Source organism: Malaclemys terrapin, chromosome 7, assembly GCF_027887155.1.
Source record: "Malaclemys terrapin pileata isolate rMalTer1 chromosome 7, rMalTer1.hap1, whole genome shotgun sequence".
Lineage (NCBI taxonomy): Eukaryota > Metazoa > Chordata > Testudines > Emydidae > Malaclemys > Malaclemys terrapin.
In genome coordinates, this window is record NC_071511.1 from 59,950,878 (window position 1) to 59,971,350 (window position 20,473).

General features: G+C 48.5%; 1 protein-coding gene across 2 annotated transcripts in view; it reads right to left on the bottom strand.

The window, feature by feature from the left end:
• FRMPD2 (FERM and PDZ domain containing 2) overlaps positions 1-20,473 on the bottom strand; it is a 132,082-nt gene that overhangs the window by 64,460 nt on the left and 47,149 nt on the right. The window contains exons 23-31 of one of the 2 annotated variants that reach the window (XM_054033323.1): positions 18,590-18,683; positions 18,019-18,104; positions 17,701-17,848; positions 15,659-15,873; positions 8,449-8,547; positions 6,382-6,749; positions 2,186-2,471; positions 1,740-1,898; positions 763-937 (exon numbers count right to left, since the gene is read on the bottom strand). In XM_054033323.1, the coding sequence (XP_053889298.1) occupies positions 763-937; positions 1,740-1,898; positions 2,186-2,471; positions 6,382-6,749; positions 8,449-8,547; positions 15,659-15,873; positions 17,701-17,848; positions 18,019-18,104; positions 18,590-18,683 (1,630 nt within the window). Of the gene's footprint in view, positions 1-762; positions 938-1,739; positions 1,899-2,185; positions 2,472-6,381; positions 6,750-8,448; positions 8,548-11,703; positions 11,784-15,658; positions 15,874-17,700; positions 17,849-18,018; positions 18,105-18,589; positions 18,684-20,473 lie in introns of those variants that run through there. The other variant, XM_054033321.1, reaches the window with a different exon arrangement.

Here is a 20,473-nt window from a genome sequence, read left to right on the forward strand (position 1 = left end):
TCCTGCACCAGCTGGACTAGATGTTAGAGCACAGGCTGGGGCAGTGAAGCACAGGGACATGTTACTGAGAGAAAGGTAAGAACAAAACAATGAAGGGCCTACCCGCACCCAACTACTGGAGTGTAGCACTTTCTATTGGATAGTTATTGAAATCAGACTAGCCAAGGTACTTATACGGCTCTCGTTATCTCAGCACCACTCTTTAATTGATTTAACCTCAGCACTTTTGTGAGGCAGGATTATTATCCCCATTGCACAGATGAGGAAACTAAGACACAGAGAGATGAAGTGACTCACTCATAGTCACACAGGAAGTCTGGGGCAGAGCAGAGAATTGAACCAAAGACCCAGGCTAGCATCCTAACCACCAGACCACTCTTCTTCTCAAACACACGCTTGTTTTTTTGGTCTAATGTTGCTTTATATATCTCAGCTGACGGTAGATGCCAACATCTAGGCATCTGGACTAAGCCCCTGATATCCCAAAATCTGATATTGCAGAGATGTCCCAGAAAATATATCTAAAGCCAGATCTTACTGCCACAACAGGTGTTTTGCCCCGACTTCAGGAGCAGCAGTGTTCAGCTCCTTGTGTGATAACAACGATCTATAGACCTGGGCCAGCCTGAAGAATGGCATTGGGAAGCTGGCAAGCTAACCCACCAATGCACAAATCTAGGATTGTGACAGTTCTCATGCAGCTTACCACTAGCACCGTCCTGGCCTAAAGAAGGGGCAAATTTCAGTCTCCGCACCACATACCCAGTTGTCCATTGTCGCCTTTTGTGAGGGTGATTTCAGGAATCTCATCTGGTCTAACAGAGGCATGGGGGTCCTCGTTAACCCGGCCAACCACCAGGCTCAAATCGGGAGAAGAGCTGTACAGCAACGCCAGGGTTTCATCAAAGGAGAATGCTGTGACATCAACTCCGTTCACCTAAGAGACAGAGAGCAGCTATAACCATGTCCTAGGTCTTTTATTAACTGACCACACATTCCTTCCTTTTACAAAGCTCGGTATATGGGCTTCAGGCAGTCTCCATTCTGGTCTGACTGACTTTTTATAGCATTCACTCCTATAAAATTCTCTTTTCAAATAGACTTTCCATGCATTTTGGCCTTGTTTTTTTCTTCATGATGTATAAAGAAAGTGTGAAAGACATTTTTTAATGTCTTCCTCTGTCTTTTTACATTAGAAATATCAGCTCTTATCTACCTTATTTTTGTTGAAGGCCTTTATGGAAGATGGGAGAACTAGCAGGATGACATCAAGAAACTAGGTATGGAAACCCCAGATATTCAGACGGGAGGGAGAATCTGGTCAGACTGTTTAAAACTCTTTGGGGTTATTTTTTTCTTTGCTTTTTGTTAACATATTAAACTCAAACACCTGACATACACTTGCAGGGAAAGCTGCCTTTGTTAAAGATTCAAACATTCCCAACACTCATCAGTTTGAGGACTGAAAAACCTCCTGCTCCACTTCTCTACTCCTCCAAGGAGTTCTCTAGCAGCAACAAGGAAGACAAGGCTTAACACAACAAGCTGAGGAAGAATCTTCAAAAAACTAGGCTTTGTTTATACATCAAAGAAAGAAAACTATTATGTTAATATAGCTTGTTACATTTAATATAGTGAATTAATTAACATTTCTGGTGTCTTACACTCCTGCTACAAAGCAAGAAGACACTGGTCTACTAGTGTCTGTTCCTCCTTTTTAATTCAAAGGATTTCTGTACCATAATGAGTCGGTCCCCTCTTCTCAGTCTTCCATCAGACAGGGCAGGCTCAGCCAGGATTTCCTCCACATACAGGCAGTTGTCCAGTTTGTTAGGAACCACTGTGAATCCGTAACAATTGTTCTCCGATCTTGTCACACTGACAAGCACCTCCGTTTCCTGTCAAATGCAGCACACAATGTGTTTTAACACCTTTCTTTCTATTGCCTCCTTCCTTCATGTTTTAGATACAAATTAGGGGACAGATCTTCAGCTGGGATAAATCAGCATCAGTTGTAGCTACGCCGATTCACAGCAGGTGGGATCCTGGCCGCAGGTCTTTAATGCACCAAGCAATACACAGATTCAGTGTTTGGGACCTGGTCAGATCAGACCCTGTATTTTGGACTGTAATAAAAATAAGGGTCACAGCCTACGATGGGGCTATTACAATAGTTATCACTTACCCTGGTATATTCCTCTTCCTTCTCCTCTCCCTCTAGTTCCTCAAAGTCTTCCCACTCGTTGTCACTATTGCCCGGTTCTCTAGCAGGGAAGGGTGCCGAGAAAGGATCACGTGGCTGCGGGGTGGCAATAGTGGTGGAGGCTGTGTCTGAGCTCCCGCCACATGAGAGCGAGGTCAGAGATGTGGAGCTGAGTGTGAGATACTCCTTATCAATAGGGGTGGGGGAGAGAATGTCAGGGACGCAATAGGTGCTGGCGAGGTCATCATCACTCCTCTCAAAGGCAGGGCTGGGAAAGAAAGAAAAACCCGTATGATTGCAGGGCAGGAAGGACTTGCCCCCCAGATACTTCACCAGCAGGACACTGAAACCTCTGCTGTAGGTAAATCAGCTCCCTTTTGTCTTATCTAAATACTTATAATACTAAACTGCTCTCCATGGCCTCCGGGAAGTATATAGCTACACAATACAAGCAATCAGTCATGAGAACAAGTACTGCATTTTGTACACTTACCCAAATCATTTCAGGCTTCAAAATTTGTCTGTAAAACACAGATATATTTTTCACAAAGCATTTTCCACAAAATTTAATAAAAAAACTAGAACTAGTCACAAAATGAGGAAAATTGGGAAGAGTCAATAAAAAAAACTTAGCTCTTATCTAGCACTTTTCATCCCTCGATGTCCAAGTGCTACACCAAGGAGAGTAGCTTCATTATCTCCATTTTACGTATGGGGAAACTGAGGCACATGGCAGCAATGTGACTTGCCCAAGGTCACCCAGCAGGCCACTGGCAGAACTGGGAACAGCACCTAGCTCTCCTGAGTTGCAGTCCAGTGCTCTGTCCCTCAGGCCACATTTTCAGTTACTCTGCTAGCATTATAAATTCATTCATTTGCCATTTAAAAAAAAAATGAGCAATGTCTCATCAGTTTTCATCTCCACCTTCTTATTTGAAAGGCAATGCCTAACGCATACAATTCTTTGCATGGCAACAGTTGTTCATGGGACCAACAGGTACGTTATGATGAGGCGGTCATCTCTCTATAGTTAAGGTGATAAATAACTTCCCATTACAAGCCTGCTCTTGACCCTGTTGTGCTTTTTTGATTAAAAAAAAATGATGAAAAAACATTTAAAACAATCTCAAAATGGGCTTCGACATGTGTCATTTACAAAGAACCCTGTTTCACAGAGGATAGACATTTTATTAATATTTCGACATTCTCCCCATCTCTTTGATTACAGATTGCATTGTTGCCTGGCATTCAAAAGCAAGTGAATAAATGCAATTAAAGGGAGTGTAAGTCACTCTATCCTTTCCTATATTATGCCCTAGGGCCTAAATGCTAAGATTTGTTCAAGCTGCTATCTGTGGTTGGCCAGAAAACTGAAAAACACAGAGAACCCTTCTTAGCTCATGTGAGCCATCAAATGGTACCAACAGCTGTTATGTGGAATGCCCCTGTGGAATGAAGACCCGTTCCCATTGGCTCCAGTGGGTTTCCTGGTAAGAGTAAAAGTGGCTAATGTGAATGAGGAAGAGTTTGGAGGAGCGGGGTGTGTATGCAGCTCAATGAAGAGAGCAATAGCACTTTATTAGCTTGTCACTATAGAGAGGAAAGGGAGAGGAGCCAGCCATTTCAAATAACACTGCCACACGGAGAATGAAACAGACAGTGTGTCAGTTCAGGTACTTCGATAGGGTGACAGATATTTATCATGTGCTGGAAGAGCACCTCGATGATTTAATGAAATATTTAAGAAGGGCAGCACACAAGGCCTGGGGAGAAGGAGGAGGTCACAAGTTTAACAGAGATCTCAACCATTAAGCATATGGTAGAGGCTGTGTTACATGACAGTGAGGCACTGGGCCTGGAAGGTAGTTGGCAGAGCTACAAATGCTCATGGCAATCAGCCAAGTAATGGCTCATACCATTGCAAGCAAAGGCTGCTTCTAGCCCATCTCTCTGGCAGCAGGGAAGACACCGAGATCCTGACCCTGCTCTCCCTTACAACAGCATAAATCAAGAATTCTACCGAAATCTATGGGCTGGATTCTGCATAGACTGTGTATAATGAGCACTACAGCTGCAGTTTCCTTGGTAATTCTGGGCATGTCTACATTGGAGCTGGAAAGTATAATTCCTAGCTCAAGGAGACATACCCACGTTAGCTCCCATCAAGCTAGCACGCTAAAAATAGAGGGTAGCAGCGTGAGGGGCCAGCTGCCCATAATATGTATCTAGTGTTTCAGATGGGAGTGTACCTGGGGCAATGCACACTACTGTGGCTGCACTTCTGTTTCTAGCATGGCAGCTCGATCAGAACTAGCACAGGTATGTCTCCTCAAGTTGGAATTTACACCCAGTTTGAAGTGTAGATGTAATGCCCACAGACCCTGCTCATCAGCAGGCAGAATTGAACCTGGAATATCTGAAGCTTAATGCATGAGCCTCTACTGCATGAGCTAAAAGCCACGTGGCACTTAGCCAAAGCTATAGCAGACTCATTAGTGCCACACCAAGCAGGCATGAGTTACATAGACATAACCAAAGTTACATCATCCTGATTCTGCAGGAGTTTTTACTGGAATTGGTCAAAAAATGTAATTCTTTCCCATGTGAAATTGTGAATAAAAAAACAATGAGGAATACTTGTGGCACCTTAGAGACTAACACATTTATTTGGGCATAAGCTTTCGTGGGCTACAACCCATCTGATGAAGTGGGTTCTAGCCCATGAAAGCTTATGCCCAAATAAATTTGTTAGTCTTTAAGGTGCCACAAGGACTCCTCGTTGTTTTTGCTGATACAGACTAACACGGCTACCCCTCTGAAACCTGTGAATAAAAAGTCTCTTCTCCAGGGGGAAGTTTTGAACCAATGGGAAATTAAAATTTTCATCCCATTTCAAATGAAAATGACAATTTGGTTCAGTTTTTTTAAACAGAAGGCTATCTGAAGTTGAAATGAAATGAAAATCACCCTTTTGAATGGACATTTTGACATAAAGTGTCAATTTTGTTTAGGGTTATTTAAACCCAGAAGCTGAAACAAAATCACTTTTTAAGTTGATACCAAACTAAAATTTCTATTAGACTTTTTTCACAGGAAAAAATTAAAAATCATCATTGGAATTGCCATTTTCCTGCAAAATCTTCCATTTTTGATTAAACTATTTTCCGCCAGGAAAACTTCCAACGCAATAAATGCCAATTGGCTGGAGTTTTCACACTATAAATGCTCGAATGCATAAACGCACGAGAGTTTTTTGGGGAATGGGTGAGCTAAAGGTGGTGGGGCATTGCAGCCACCCACTGAATTGACCGTGAGCAAGGATACTAGAATCCCTGAATTTCTGGTACTGTCATTGCTGCTAAGGGAATCTGGACAGCCACACCAGGATCTCAACTGGCTGTATGTGAGAATAGGCACAAGTACCTCCTAAAGCAAATATCTCATAAATCTGCAGAAGAAATGGCCCTCTGGAAGAGCTCTCACTCCTATGCTACAGTCCCAGAGCTTCCCCCACCATCCGCAGCAGAGCACTCATTTCAAGGCGTCTCCTCTCCCATTTCTTTCGAGATGGGGAGGACGGCTGGAGAATTTCACATTGCAGAATGGTACCTGAATGAACTTGGTATTCTTTCCTCTGTTCTTTTAACAGCCATTCCTTTCTTTAAAAATTGTACAGAATCTGGAAATAGAGTCTTATGAACACTTTATGCTTTTAATATTGGTGAGCTTCCCTTTGTACTTAGTACGAAGGGCTTGGAAAAGACCATAGGCCTGATTCTCATTTACTCTGTAGCCCTTTATTACCACTCTGGTAGTACACAGGAACCTTAAACTAGATCTCAATTACTTTAATTCCCAGTTAAGTCAATAGGGGTCCTTCCGCTGAGTTCAATGGAAGCTGCATGAGGCCCTGGCTAGACAATGCAGTTTATTTCCATAATGCATTATTCATTCAACTCTCTCACAATGCAGCTTATTGCACAGTTCCAGAAAGGAGGCCGGAGAAGGTGGAGACAGCAGGCTGGGACAGGCATGAATAGCTGGTAAGGGGAAATGTTGGTTAATTAACACAGCAGTTAAAAGCACAGAACCCTGTGTTTAACCCCCAGCACTTCACTTGGGTGCAAAATTCTAAGGGCCAGTGGAAGCAGCACAGGGTGGAGTTCTGCACTTCTTACCTTTTAGCGCTTCCACTCTCACATGGTGAGTAGCAGTTCCGCATCACCTCTTCCTCCAGAGACAGGAACGTCTCAGAGGCAATGGCTTCCCAACGCCATTTCCAGAGGTGCTTGTAGGAGTGCTCACTGTGGGCTCCAGGCCTGTCATGTGGCTTCTCTTGGGAAGGTTCCGTGCCCTGCTCCTCAGGAGACAAGTTCTCCTCCTCAGGAGGGTCACTGCAAGAGGCCACTGCTTCAGAATCCATATAGTCTTCCAGTTCTGGAGAAGTACTGTCCCTCTCGCTAGCAGCATGATCTGCACCACCGCTGGGCTCTGGGGTAGCTGGTGTCACAGTCCCAAACTCCTTAACCGGAGAAGGCACTGGGGTCTATCAAAACAACAGAGAGAGGGATTAATCTAGCTTTGCCTCCCTCTCCTATCACTCCTTCACCATCTTCCTCTATTACAGGCCAAGAGGAACACAGCAGAGCCAATATCAACCAGCTCTCCATTGCAGGACACCACAGTGCTGGTGGTGTGGTGGAAGAACAGCTCTGAGAGACACTATAAAAATCTGAATCTCCAGGGAAGGAAGGATATGGAAAAACTTTTCCCCAGTGAACGTATTGCTAGTGTGAGGTACCCGACTCCCCACTCTGGAGACTAGCCTGGAAGTTCTCTTCAGCAAATAGGTGCAGTATGAGCAGCAGCAGGATACATTTTTGGGCCCCACTCTCCTCCCCCTTTCACTGCCCTCTGGTGTGTGGACAATCTCCAGTTAGCAGTAAGTGGCTTCCAGCCAATTTGACCCCTGTGCAGCAGAGTGCAGAAAGAAGAGCAGACAGGCCCCGGAAGCACAGTAGTGTGGGGATCTGTTTGTCCCATGGGGACTACTCTAACAGTGATCTCCATCCACCCAGGCCCTGTGGCAGTGAAGACTGGCATGATGGGGGACCACAGGGTGGTCAGCCTGGCCTGAATCAAGTCTAAGGCATGTGCACTAAGGGAGGGCTTGTGTGTGGACATGAGATGTGGTACAGTGCAGGAGGAGTTTGTCTGGTGCACCAAATTTCTCTAGTGTGGACATGACCATAGAAGGAAATTAGGTTCAGGCTCCTCAGCCCATTCACACTTTGGCCTTTCTGCTGTCCCTGCTAATCAGTACTAGTCATGACAGTGGTTTCTGAGAGGTGGACATTGCACACAGGAAACTGGACTGAGACGACTGGTGGCATTTCATGAAGTTCACTTAACTGGCAGCCTAGATGTCAAAGGTTCAATATCTCAGTCCAATCTCAATAATGGTCCAGTCTACTTAAAGCTCCGGATTAGCACCCAGAAAACTGCTGCTTAGAATGAGTGCAATGTTTGGCTTAGGCTAGAATGCCACAGTTCTGCCCCAGAACACTGCAATCACCCTTTGGCTGGTTCAGTGCTACAGTGCCACAAGAAGATCAGACTGGAAACACCAGCGGGGCAGATCTGCTCCCCTCTTACTACTCCGGCTACTGAGAAAGTTGCTGCTGAATTGTGGGAGCAGGGTTTGTTGCTGGGAGAGTGTACCAGGGTGGGCTCAGTCGCAAGCTGGCTCAGCACCCTGCCACTCAAATCCCCACTCGTTTATATTAACTGAGCTTTGAAGGTGGGCAGTTGACAAAGCAGGCCAGTTATCTGAGTGGAGAGACAGCTGAGGGGCTCACTGGGTGGAAGTGTCCCCAGCAGCTAGCACTATATAAGCACACAGGAAGGAAGTGCTGCTCAGAGAGTGGGGGGCCCGGAGGAAGGCAGAAGTAGGTAGGATGAGCTGCTGCTACTGTCCCTTCCCCAGAAGCAAGCGGGGAAGCTGGCTACTGATTGTAAATATAATATATTCTAAAGCACAACAGTGGTTAAGAAGAGCTGGTGGTTTTGGTCAATGGCTGAGGCTGGAAAGTTCTCTCAGAGGACCACCCCAAGACAGAAAGAAAGGGAAAAGAACAAAGCTGCCTGACAGAGGGGGGAATAATCCGTGTCCTTCTTGTTTGAGACTCACTAGCAAGTGCTGCAGTGAGCGTTTCCAGGTGCAGTACTAAGAAGGCTTGTCTTACCAGTGCGCTCTGGTCTATTTCTGGAAGAAGACCTTTTGGAGGCCTGCAGAGAAGAAGTGTGACTTGTCGAGGAGCTCCTCTCAGCAAGTTGAGGACATCCTACACAGGGGGGAAATACTGTTAGCCTGGTAAGGTAATACACAGCCCCCAAGTTGCAGCACATCCCTCTCTGCTCACAATTGAAGGAGCAAAGGTAGTTGTGTCATTAGTCAGCAGCACTTCAGTGCCCACAATCGCTGCTCTAGGACATGCATTAACCCTTTTATACTAGCTCAGGATTTGGCCTTCCAATGGCCACCTGGATTCAATGGCGCTTTGCTTTCAGTTGCAGTGATGGGTGTAAATTACACCCAAGGGGTGTACACCATGTAACCTATAACTTAGTTGAAAAAACAAACCCCTTGGGCACAAACACCCCCCCACAAGTTTCTCCTGATTTGGTACCTTCTGTAAGAACTGCAGGCCTTGCTGGAGCCCTAGGCATAACTAACAGTGTAAACCAAAGGCTGTGAACCAGAGCAGGTCTAGTCTTGGCAAAATAACAACACACCAGGTATTGGCTAACCAAGGAAGCACATTCCTGACCACAGAGGATGGTGCAAGGACACCCAGAGTTCTCAAGTAGCTACGTAAACAAGTTCCCAAGGGATGGTACAGACAGGGCCGGCTTTAGGAACTGCGGGGCCTGATTCGAATACCCGACAGCAGTCCGGGTCTTCGGCGGCACTTTGGCGGCAGGGGGTCCTTCACTCGTTCCGGGTCTTCCGCAGCACTGAAGGACCCCCTGCCGCCAAAATGCCGCCGAAGACCCGGAGCGAGTGAGGGACCCCCCTCTCCCCCGCCGCCAAAGTGCCGCCGAAGACCTGGACCTCCACTGGATGAGTAAAAAAATTAAAAAATTAAAAAGGCGCCTAAGGCACGTGGCCCTCTTAGGCGCAGGGACCGATTCCGGGGAATCGGGGGAATCGGCCTAAAGCCAGCCCTGGGTACAGGAACCCACTGGCCCCTCGTAAGATAAGGATGGGATGACAGGATAATGGTTGAAGATGTTTTGTTCAAACTAGCAGGTACAAGCAGAAGAGTGGTAACTAATCATGTCTGGAGTGTAATGAGTAACTTGTTTGTATCAGCGTATAAAAGGAGAAGTCATAGGAGGGGCACCTTTGCACTCACCAAGGGGACAGCGTCCTGGTGCGCTGACTGAGCAGGCACCATTGTCACGGGAAACACATGTTAGTGTACCTGTAACCAAGGAGCCAGCGCACTAGCACTGTGCTTCATCAGCAATAAATCTGGCCGGGTGCCTTGGCCACTGAACTGAGCCTGTGGTCTTTATGAACAACATTGATGTTGTTCATAAAGACCACAGGCTCAGCTGCACTCTCTGATAGCGCAGCTGACATCAGAGTTCCAACAACAGCAGCACTGAGCAGCCACAGCAATTCTCCACAGCACTAATAAGAACAAGTACCTAAAAGGCCAAATCCTGATTTCTGTGCACAGATTGGATAAAGGGGCTGTGCACAGGGACACTACACAGGGAGCTGGAGGAGAGGGAACACTCTTCCTCAAGCCAGGGGCAGGGCATGACATACAACTGCAGACCTCCAGAGTCAGCTACCACAGCTGCTGCATGTGGGTTTTGGACCTATGTAGTCTCAGTTCAGATCTCCTCAGACTGGCCACAACACAATTTTTTTCCTCTGCAGACCTGCTGCGGAGGCCTTCGAGGAGTGGTGCTGATTGGTACATGGAGTTAGGGGAAAATCCCACTGCCTGGACTCTCTGTACTCTGCCTCTCCACACACAGAGGAACTGTGCTGAATCTGCTGGGTTCGCCTCTGCCTGTGCCCTTCCCATGCCTGGGATGATCCGTCCCTAGCAGCGTACGGAAAGGATGTCTAGCCAGTTATGGGGAGGCCATTGACCAGAGGGGATGCGAATTCAGCACACAGACAGAATGCCTGAACCAGCACAGAACATCTTAGCCCCAGCCTTGCACAGTGCATAGCGAGCACTGCCAGAGACCCTTTTCCACAAACACAGCGTGAAGACCCAGGAGCACTTTTCCTGCCCCAGCTGCACGTTGAAGGCCTTGCTCTAATCAATGCTACAGTACAGGTTACATCATCATAGACGAAGAATGGGCAAACCTCCCGGGGCCTGGAATTTGAACAGGAACCGAGACGCTAGGATGCTCTTCAAAGCCCTGGGGGACTTCTAGCACAGCTTTCTTCTAACGAGACTGAGGATGCTGCGGGAACAGCCCCTCCCTCGAGCCATTCCCATTTCCAGCCCTGGCTAAAAACTGGAAATGTGGAAAGGAGAAAAATGCCACTTTCCCCCTTCAAACTTGTTCTCTGGGTACGTAGGGGAATATCTGCCTGTCTGAGCACTGCAAGGGCCTTGGAGAGCCCACCAGGAATGCAGCTCCCCATACTCATGTTGTCAGCAGCTGCAGGCAGGATCTACACTTTGGGGGCAGCAGTATGGGGAACTATAGAGCACACTGTCTGAAAGGCCCCCTTCCATACACAAGGCAGAATTCCTCCAGATCCCTCAGGCTGTCAGCACTTTGCTCCTCCCTCCCAGCATGCCTCGCTCTCAGAGGGACGAGGACTGGAAGCAGTAGCGGATTTACCATGGCGCCAGGCCCACACTCCAGCTTGGTGCTGCTGGCACTGAGGCTCCTGCTGCAGTAGGGCAGCCAAGCTCCCCCTCCCCTACCTCTTCTCACAGCGTGCTGTGTCCCATCCTCCTCCTCCCTGCCGCCGATCAGCTGTTTGCCGATCAGCTGTTTGCTGGCAGGAGGGAGGGGGAAGAGCAGAGCCACAGCATGCTCGCCGCTGGGGAGAGGAGGCAGAGAATAGGCAGGGGCAGGGCCTTGGGGAAGGGGGTGGAATATACCTATTCTGTGAACGCAGAGCTGCGCAGCCCGGCTGAAAAAAGAAGGTGCTGCTCAGCTCCCTGGACTTTGCAGCTGGACACCACCTTCTGGGTCCTAGTGCTGGTTGAGCTCCCTTCTGTGTGCTGGGAGCCATCCTTCATTTTGTACAACAGTGAGTGCCCACGGTGCGGCAGGCAGGGCAGGGGGACAGAGGCAGTAGGGAAGGAAGGGGGTGGGATGGGGAGGAGATGGAGTGGTGGGGAAGGGACCTGGGATGGGAAAGAGAAGGCGATAGGGCAGGGATCAGCAACCTTTGGCAAGCGGCCCGCCAGGGTAAGCCCCCTGGCGGGATGGGCCGGTTTGTTTACCTGCCGCATCCGCAGGTTCAGCTGATTGCGGCTCCCACTGGCTGCAGTTTGCCGCTCCAGGCCAATGGGGGTCTGCAGGAAGTGGCTCAGGCCGAGGAGAGGAAAGTGATCAGGAACAGTCAGCTTGGATTAACCAAGGGCAAGTCATGCCTGACTAACCTAATTGCCTTCTATGAGGAGATAACTGACTCTGTGGATGAGGGGAAAGCAGTGGATGTATTGTTATTCCTTGACTTTAGCAAAGCTTTTGATACGGTCTCCCACAGTATTCTTGCCAGCAAGTTAAAGAAGTATGGGTTGGATGAATGGACTATAACGTGGATAGAAAGCTGGCTAGATCGTCGGGTTCAACGGGTAGTGATCAACAGCTCCATGTCTAGTTGGCAGCCGGTTTCAAGTGGAGTGCCCCAAGGGTCAGTCCCGGGGCCGGTTCTGTTCATATTTTCATTAATGATCTGGAGGATGGTGTGGACTGCACTCTCAGCAAGTTTGCAGATGACACTAAACTGGGAGGAGTGGTAGATACGCTGGAGGGTAGGGATAGGATACAGAGGGACCTAGACAAATTAGAGGATTGGGACAAAAGAAACCTGATGAGGTTCAACAAGGACAAGGACAAGTGCAGAGTCCTGCACTTAGGACGGAAGAATCCCATGCACTGTTACAGACTAGGGACCGAATTGCTAGGAAGCAGTTCTGCAGAAAAGGACCTAGGGGTTACAGTGGACGAGAAGCTGGATATGAGTCAACAGTGTGCCCGTGTTGCCAAGAAGGCTAACGGCATTTTGGGCTGTATAAGTAGGGGCATTGCCAGCAGATCGAGGGACGTGATCATTCCGCTCTATTCGACATTGGTGAGGCCTCATCTGGAGTACTGTGTCCAGTTTTGGGCCCCACACTACAAGAAGGATGTGGAAAAATTGGAAAGAGTCCAGCGGAGGGCAACAAAAATGATTAGGGGGCTGGAGCACATGACTTATGAGGAGAAGCTGAGGGAACTGGGATTATTTAGTCTGCAGAAGAGAAGAATGCGGGGGATTTGATTGCTGCTTTCAAATACCTGAAAGGGGGTTCCAAAGAGATGGATCTAGACTGTTCTCAGTGGTACCTGATGACAGAACAAGGAGTAATGGTCTCAAGTTGCAGTTGGGGAGGTTTAGGTTGGATATTAGGAAAAACTTTTTCACTAGGAGGGTGGTGAAGCACTGGAATGGGTTACCTAGGGAGGTGGTGGAATCTCCTTCCTTAGAGGTTCTTAAGGTCAGGCTTGACAAAGCCCTGGCTGGGATGATTTAGTTGGGAATTGGTCCTGCTTTGAGCAGGGGGTTGGACTAGATGGCCTCCTGAGGTCCCTTCCAACCCTGATATTCTATGATTCTATTCTATGATTCTCGCAGCCCCCATTGCCTTGGAGCGGCGAACCGCAGCCAGTAGAAGCTGCGATCGGCCGAACCTGCAGACACGGCAAGTAAACAAACCGGGCTTACCCTGGCGGGCCACGGGCCAAAGGTTGCCGATCCCTGGGGTAGGGGAAATGGGGGCCCAGCATGCGGATCCCCTGGGCAGCAGCTGGGGCTCCCCTGTTAAGCAGGCCCATCAAACCCTCACCCTGACAAGCCCCACCTCCTCTGCATCTGTACCACCCCGATAAGCCCCCCCCAGACACCCAATCACCTACACCTAGACCCCCACCCAAATGAACCCCACCTCCCCTGCACCCAGACTCTCCCCCCCCCCCCGCTGAGCTCCAACCACTTTCAGTTGGTCCCCCCTGCAGACTCCCATTGCCCCTGGACCTAGCACCTCCCTGTGCATCCTGATCCCCTACTGAGCTGCCTGCACCCAGACTGCCCCCCACAGAACTCTCTTACCCCCATCTGGATACCCCCACACTAAGTCCCTCCGCACCTGGATCCTGCTGCCGGGCTGAGCCTCCCTGCCCACATCTGGTGTGCCTGGTGCAAAAGGGGCGGAGCCCCAGGTGTTTCTGTGGCAGGCATGGCCTTTGTTCTGTGTCAGGGTCAGGTTCAGCCTCACTGGGGGTTGGGGAGGCTGCAGGGTGATCTCCCACCTCCATGCAGACAGTGGCCTGTGCTCCCCACTGCCATGGTGGAGCTTCTACATTTATTTATCGTAAAAAAAAAAATCAGAATTTTAAAATATTATGCACAGAATTTGATGCAGAATTCTCTCAGGAATATGGGGCGCTGTACAGCTGTGATGGTGGGACTGTGAAGGGGGTGCTGGACAGTAGGGGATCTGTGAGTGGGGGAGCTGGGCAGGGGGTATGGTGTGCAGGGTGCTGTGCAGTTGTGGTTGGAGGTCAGCAAGAAGGGTCTCTAGGCAGGGGGTGCTGGGCATAGGGATCTGTGGGGGAAGTCTCTGGGTGAGGGGGTGCTGGCATAAGGGCAGGGGGCAGTGTGGAAGGGGCACACTGGCAGCACAGGACTGGGTGGGCCAGTGTGCATCTAGCAGTTGTGGGTTTGTAAACAGTGCCCTTGTGCTGGGCTGAGTGGGGCTGCTCCCGCTGTGCTGAGCCTCATTGCCCGCAACCGGTCCCTCACTCTGCAGACCGCCCCCCATCACATGCCCTATTTCCCCAATGGGGGGCCCACAAATATGTTTGGTGCCAGGCTCACAAAAAGTTAATCCGGCCCTAACTGGAAGAGCCATGGAAGAGGCTTTAAAGTGTGATTCTACCATGTAATATGGCAGCTGGGGTTCTATATTCCCTGGGTGTCACTGATTTCCAGGTCAGAGCATCCCTGTTTGCCAATCAAACTATGTTTTTTCCTACAGCCAGCTGTGCAAACTCAGCTAGGATCTGAGAGTCAAGCTGGGCTCTCTCTATCTTGGCCATCAGTAGTGGCAGGGAAGATTGGGTAGGCCATATTACGTTCACTACCTTCTGTTTATGCCCTCAGTGATGTCAGTGTTAACCCACTTGGCCTTCCTCAAGTGTCACTGGAGGACTAATTTGGCCTGCAAACCCTTGCTTATGGCGATGATGCAAAATGAGCTTGACTTTCCAATCCCAGCTGGCTGTTTTCAAACCATACTTTTAAATGTCACTTGAGCAGATCTGAACTTGAAACCAGTGCCACATGGTGAATACGGAACTCTATGGTGTCATTTATACAAGGTCATTTTTTAACATAGCACCCGAGTAAAACAATAATATACAGTTATATAGCTCCCTCCATCAGAGAAGCTCAAAGTAGGTCAATAGTGTATTATTATCTTTATTTTACAGATGGGAAAACCACTGCATGGAAAATGTAAGTGACTTGTTAATGTTCACATAAAGTATCAATGGCAGAATTGGGTATAGAATGCAAGTCTTCTAATGCCCTGTCTCTTGCTCTAACCATTTAATCACACTGCTATGCATCAATAAGAGAGTTACATAACATTACCCATCACCCCTGTTCAGCAATAGGCATCCTCATTAACCATGATTTTATTCATGTAGATCTATCAGATGATTTCACAAGGAAAGAAAATATTATATTTTGAAAAATAAACAGTAAAGATAGAACTTAGAGCCAAATCCAAACCTATTGGTGTAAATCTGGAGTAATTCTCATTCAAGACAAAGGAGTTACTCCAACTTTATACCTTTATACCAGAATCTGGCACATGGTATTTAGCATGACATTATAAAACACACGTGAATCCGAGGGGAAAGTGTGTCAACTCATGTATCTAAAAGCAACACAGACTGCAACTAATTAAGTAACTGGCGTGTGTTTGCCAATAGATTTTGTATGTCAATAGTGGAGAGCAAGGAAATTAAATAGTGAAGGAAATTCTGCATTACGATTTTATCCAAACTCAGTAGAGTGCTTCTTGTATTGAGCCCTTTGGGCAAGAATAAAATAGTGGGGTGAAACTTCATTTACACTTAATTAATATGTTACACAGCGGGAGGCCCATTCAGAGCCCTGCTTGGTACCTGATACGAGAGTCCTTGAATAGGTTTCTCATTAACAGCTAAAATGACGTCTCCGACTTCAATCTCTCCATTCTCTTCAGCTGGCTGCCCTGGAAACAGTCTTTTGATCCTCACAATCTCTCCTCCGAGGTGTTCGCAAGCCTCTCTTTCCATCTGCAGAAAACTGAAGCCGAGGCCTCCGGAGTTCTTCATCAGCTTGACTTCAAACGTATTATCTGTTCAAAGGGGGGGACAGGAACCTGAGCGTGCTCCACAGCGCACGCATCCCATAAAGTGCCGTTCAGCTCTGAAAAGTGCCTATATAAAAACGATGCCCTCTGCCTCAGCAGATCTGCTCCTGGTTTGCAGCAGAGGCAGCCTGCTGTCAGTAATGACCAAAATAACATTTGTATTCCTTTCAACTCCAGTGAGCTCTGTAGTGTTGACTCAGTTCAGAGGGTCTGAGCTGCATTCTGTTCCACCATGTGCAACCCCAGGTATAGTAAACCCTAACTGTGTATGCCCACTGATTGAGAGGAACATTGCCTTGGGGCAGATGAGGACAGAATCTGCACCTGGTCTGGACTCCCTGTAAATACTTCGCAGACACCAGATGTGATTTATAGTATATTTACTGAGCCTAATTCAGATGTCACTCGCACCAGCATCAGTCAGGAGTAAGGGGGGGCCACTAGAGTAAATCTAGGGTCGTGCAGAGCAGAATCAGACCTGTTGTTTTCTTCCAGGCTAGACAGAGGGACATGCCCTTCTCCCAAATATATAGGGCTAAATCTTGGCTTTTGTCTCAAGAGGGGTGCTGGGAAGGAGGTGAAGGAGCTGGAGGGTGGGGGCACCCTGCAGACTGAGTGCTTCTGGGGGAACTGAGAGGGGGACCTGCTAGACCGGGGTGGGCAAACTACGGCCCGTGGGCTGGATCCGGCCCACGAGCCATTTTAAGTCGGCCCACGAGCTTCCGCTGGTGCGCCGGATCGGGGCCACACCATGTGGCCTGGCCCCGCTCCAGTGCTCCAGCTGGGGCGCTGGGTCTGGGCTGCACCACCTGGCTCCTGGAAGCTGTGGCATGGCCCTGCTCCGAAGGTCAGGGGCTGCTCAACACCTAGGAGCTGGAGAAGGGACATGCCACTGCTTCCGGGAGCCGCTTGAGGTAAGCGCCGCTCGGAGCCTGCACCCCTAAGCCTCTCCCCACGCCCCAACCCCCTGCCCCAGCCCTGATCCCCCTCCCGCTCTCCAAACCCCTCAATCCCAGCATGGAGCACCCTCCTACACCCCAAACTGCTCATCCCCAGCCCCAACCCCCCAACCAGAGCCCTCCCACACCCCAGCCCCAATTTTGTGAGCATTCATGGTCCACCATACAATTTCTATTCCCCGATGTGGCCCTCAGGCCAAAAAGTTTGCCAATCCCTGTGCTAGACCATCAAAGAAGGGCAGTCTCTTTAGCTCTGGTTTCCTGGCAGGGTAAGTGCATCATAGGCCACACCCCTGCCCCAGGCACTCCTCCTTTAGCAAGAGTGACATGGCCACGCTTCTCGTGCTCATGGCAGTGTCTGGCTGCCCCTGGCATGAGGATGCGGTGGAGGAGGAGAAAGGGGCTGTTTGCCCCATCCTGACTAGTGCACCCCTGCACAGGGAACCATTATTCATCCCTTGATCAATTAACTGTGCATATGTAGTGCTTCAGCCAGGGATAAAGCAAAAAGTGCCACTCACAATACCTGCCAGGCCTGATTTTGCTCTTGCATACACCAGGAGTCACTCTACTACTGACCTCAGTAGGGTTACACTGGTGTAAATTAGCTGGTGTATCCGAGTTGCAACACAAAATGCTTCAGAAATAACAAATTCATTTAAAATCATGGCACTATCATCACCTGTTATGCTTCTATTTATTCAATATGTAGTTACACTGTATAATCCGCAGGAAATATTCTGGCATATATTTTTGTGACCAGGGCAAATATCATATGATTTTCCATTCACTTCCTACAGAACGAATGAGTAAGTGGGAGGAAGACCCCCCGAGTGCCTTTATCATCGCTCACCGTCTGTTGCAAAGGAGTAGCCGTTGGGACCAGCTGACAAGGGCGTTGCCAAGGAAACGATCACAGATTTCTCCTCCATTCTGTCTTTAGCAGCTGGACACGGCTCTGCAGATTTGTGACGTCCCCTTTCTAGAAGCAGCCTGACAACCTAGCAAGATGATGGACAAGTTCCCCTGACACTCTGCATAGTCAGCATCCGCTTTTCATTTCTCTCCAACCAACAGAGCAGAAAATAAATGTTCCTGGGCCCAGTTCTGCCACCCAGACTCACATGAAGTAGCCCCTTGCTCCATCATTGAGATCTCCCCTTCTACAAACCTGGCCAGATTTCTTCAGGCATTCCACAGCCTGCTTGTGCGTGATGCCACAGAGGCTGATCCTGTCCACCTCCAGCAGCCGATCACCTGAGGCAGACAACAATCGGGGCAAGTCGCTTTGGCGTTTTAATCTAACAGGAATGAGCTACTAGCACTTTGCCAATTGTGACTGATCTTGGTGAGTTAGGCTTTACAACTGTATACCGTTACTGCTGTGTTTGCAGTATTTCCTAGATAGCTCTTGTAATGAGAGACCCTTCAGATTATGCACTGATGTGATCTAGTTACCAATGCAACACTGAAAGATGTTCATGAGTGGAGTCACTGAACATATATTTGAGAACCATTGGTCAGATGTGTGGTTATGTAGAGTTCCCTAATCTGCAAAAGGACACCAGGTATTGCCAGTGTGAGCTACAGGGACTGCATATTCTGAATCCCAGACAGCTGGAAGTTAATAGTTGTCTGCCCCTCCAACTTGTAACTGTTAACACATTTCAAAGACCCCTAGAGAGAATGCAGAGCCAAACATTTAATTCTGCAGTGCAGAATTGCACTGTCAAATGTCCTACCTTTTTTTATTTGTCCATCCTTATCAGCTGGTCCTCTGGGGATAACTGACTTCACGTATATTCCACCATCACGCACGCTAGTGTTGATCCCACCCTGCAAATATTCACCCACCATTTACATTAGTGCCTTAGCATGATTTTCTCTTCCCTTTGTAAAATCAAAGCCATATTTTGATGTGTCGCCAAGCAAATTCTGAACAGAGTTTTTCAGAAATCAACAACGGCTTCAGAAATTACATATTTTTAAAATGGGGGTGGGGTGGACTGGAAAAAGATACTACTCCCCCACTTTGTACCTCATTTGTAACATGCTCCTCAAAGCAACAGCCATGTCTTATTCTCTCTCTAAAGCACTGTGCAGATCGATAAGGCTACACACAATTATTTAATCATATTCATTCATAAACACTTCCCCATGCCATTGGGAATGTGGTTACATCTCAAAGCCTGCTAACAGCCCCAACTCCATAAATCTGTTCAATGCACTCAATGGCTATTAATGTTTCAGAGGAGATATAAAAACAAGGTTGTGACTCCTGACCACTTGGAGCCATTCACAATCCTACGGCACTTTCCCCAAGAATAGAAATGTTAGTCCCCAGGCCTTGGGCAAATTCCAAATTCACTTAATTCCATTCTGCCAAACCGCAACCCCAGGCAATTTCAAGTGGACAAGACTGGACGCCTTTCTGGAAGATATACTTTAGCCACAAGTTATTGGGCTCACTAAGTATCGAAGCCATAGGATGGGATTCTCTGGCCTGTGTTACACATAGGTCAGACTGGATGATTGCAGCAGTGGCGGATTAGCCACTGGGTCAACAGGGCCCATACCTAGGGACCCCAGCCAACTGGGGCACCCCCACGACCTGACCCGCTCTGCCCACCTGGCACTCCTGCCGGGGAGCAGGGTGGGGGCGTTCCTGCCAGGGAGTGGGGTAAGCCTCCGCATCCTGATCCCACTCCCCGACAGGAGTGCCAGGCAGGGGGTGGGCCTAACCCCAATCCCATTTTGCCCATCAGGAGTGCTGGGAGGAAGGGAGGGGACTGCAGGCAGAAGAGGTGGGGTAGAGCCTCCACTTGCTTTGGCCCAGGGCCCCACAAACCCCTAATCTGCCTCTGCATCAGAGTGGTCCCTTCTGGCCTTAAACTCTATGAAATCTATGACACACTATTAAATGGCTGTTGCTTTCCACCCCAGTGGCAACTGCTTTCAGTGGCGGGTGAAGTGATCCTGGATCTATAGGGACGATCGATTAATTCCCCTGATGCAGTAGGGGGTGTTATCGCCCAGTGAAATAATATGCAGCATTGCCATTTCTGCCCACCCTGGCACCTCTGAACTAGGGAAGGAAACATTACGTTCCCACTGAGACCCCATGGTAGCCTCTCTAGTAGATGCTGTCTAGGGAATACACCTCTACCTCGATATAACGCTGTCCTCGGGAGCCAAAAAATCTTACTGCATTATAGATGAAACCGCGTTATATCAAACTTGCTTTGATCCACCGGAGTCCACAGCCCCATGTTATATCGGGTCGTGTTATATCGGGGTAGAGGTGTACTCTGAATTGGTGCATTTCCCAGATGCATTGGCCAGGCCTCCCTGGCATACCCTGACACTTTCAAGTCTCCAGCTGCATTAGGGTTTCATAGTGCTTATGCTGCTGTAACCTTTATCCAGGCTGACTTTCTACCACTGCAGCTCCTCAGCCCAGGTTCTGATGGTGGGAATCAGGATGACTAGAACTCATGGTTTATAATCACTTCATCAAGCACTGGGATCTCAGGCTGAAATTCCTGTGCTGGGTATCGCAATCAGTTCATCTTCCTTGAGAGCCACACTTTGCAATGTGTACCGAGTAATGTCACAGTGTTAAGGAT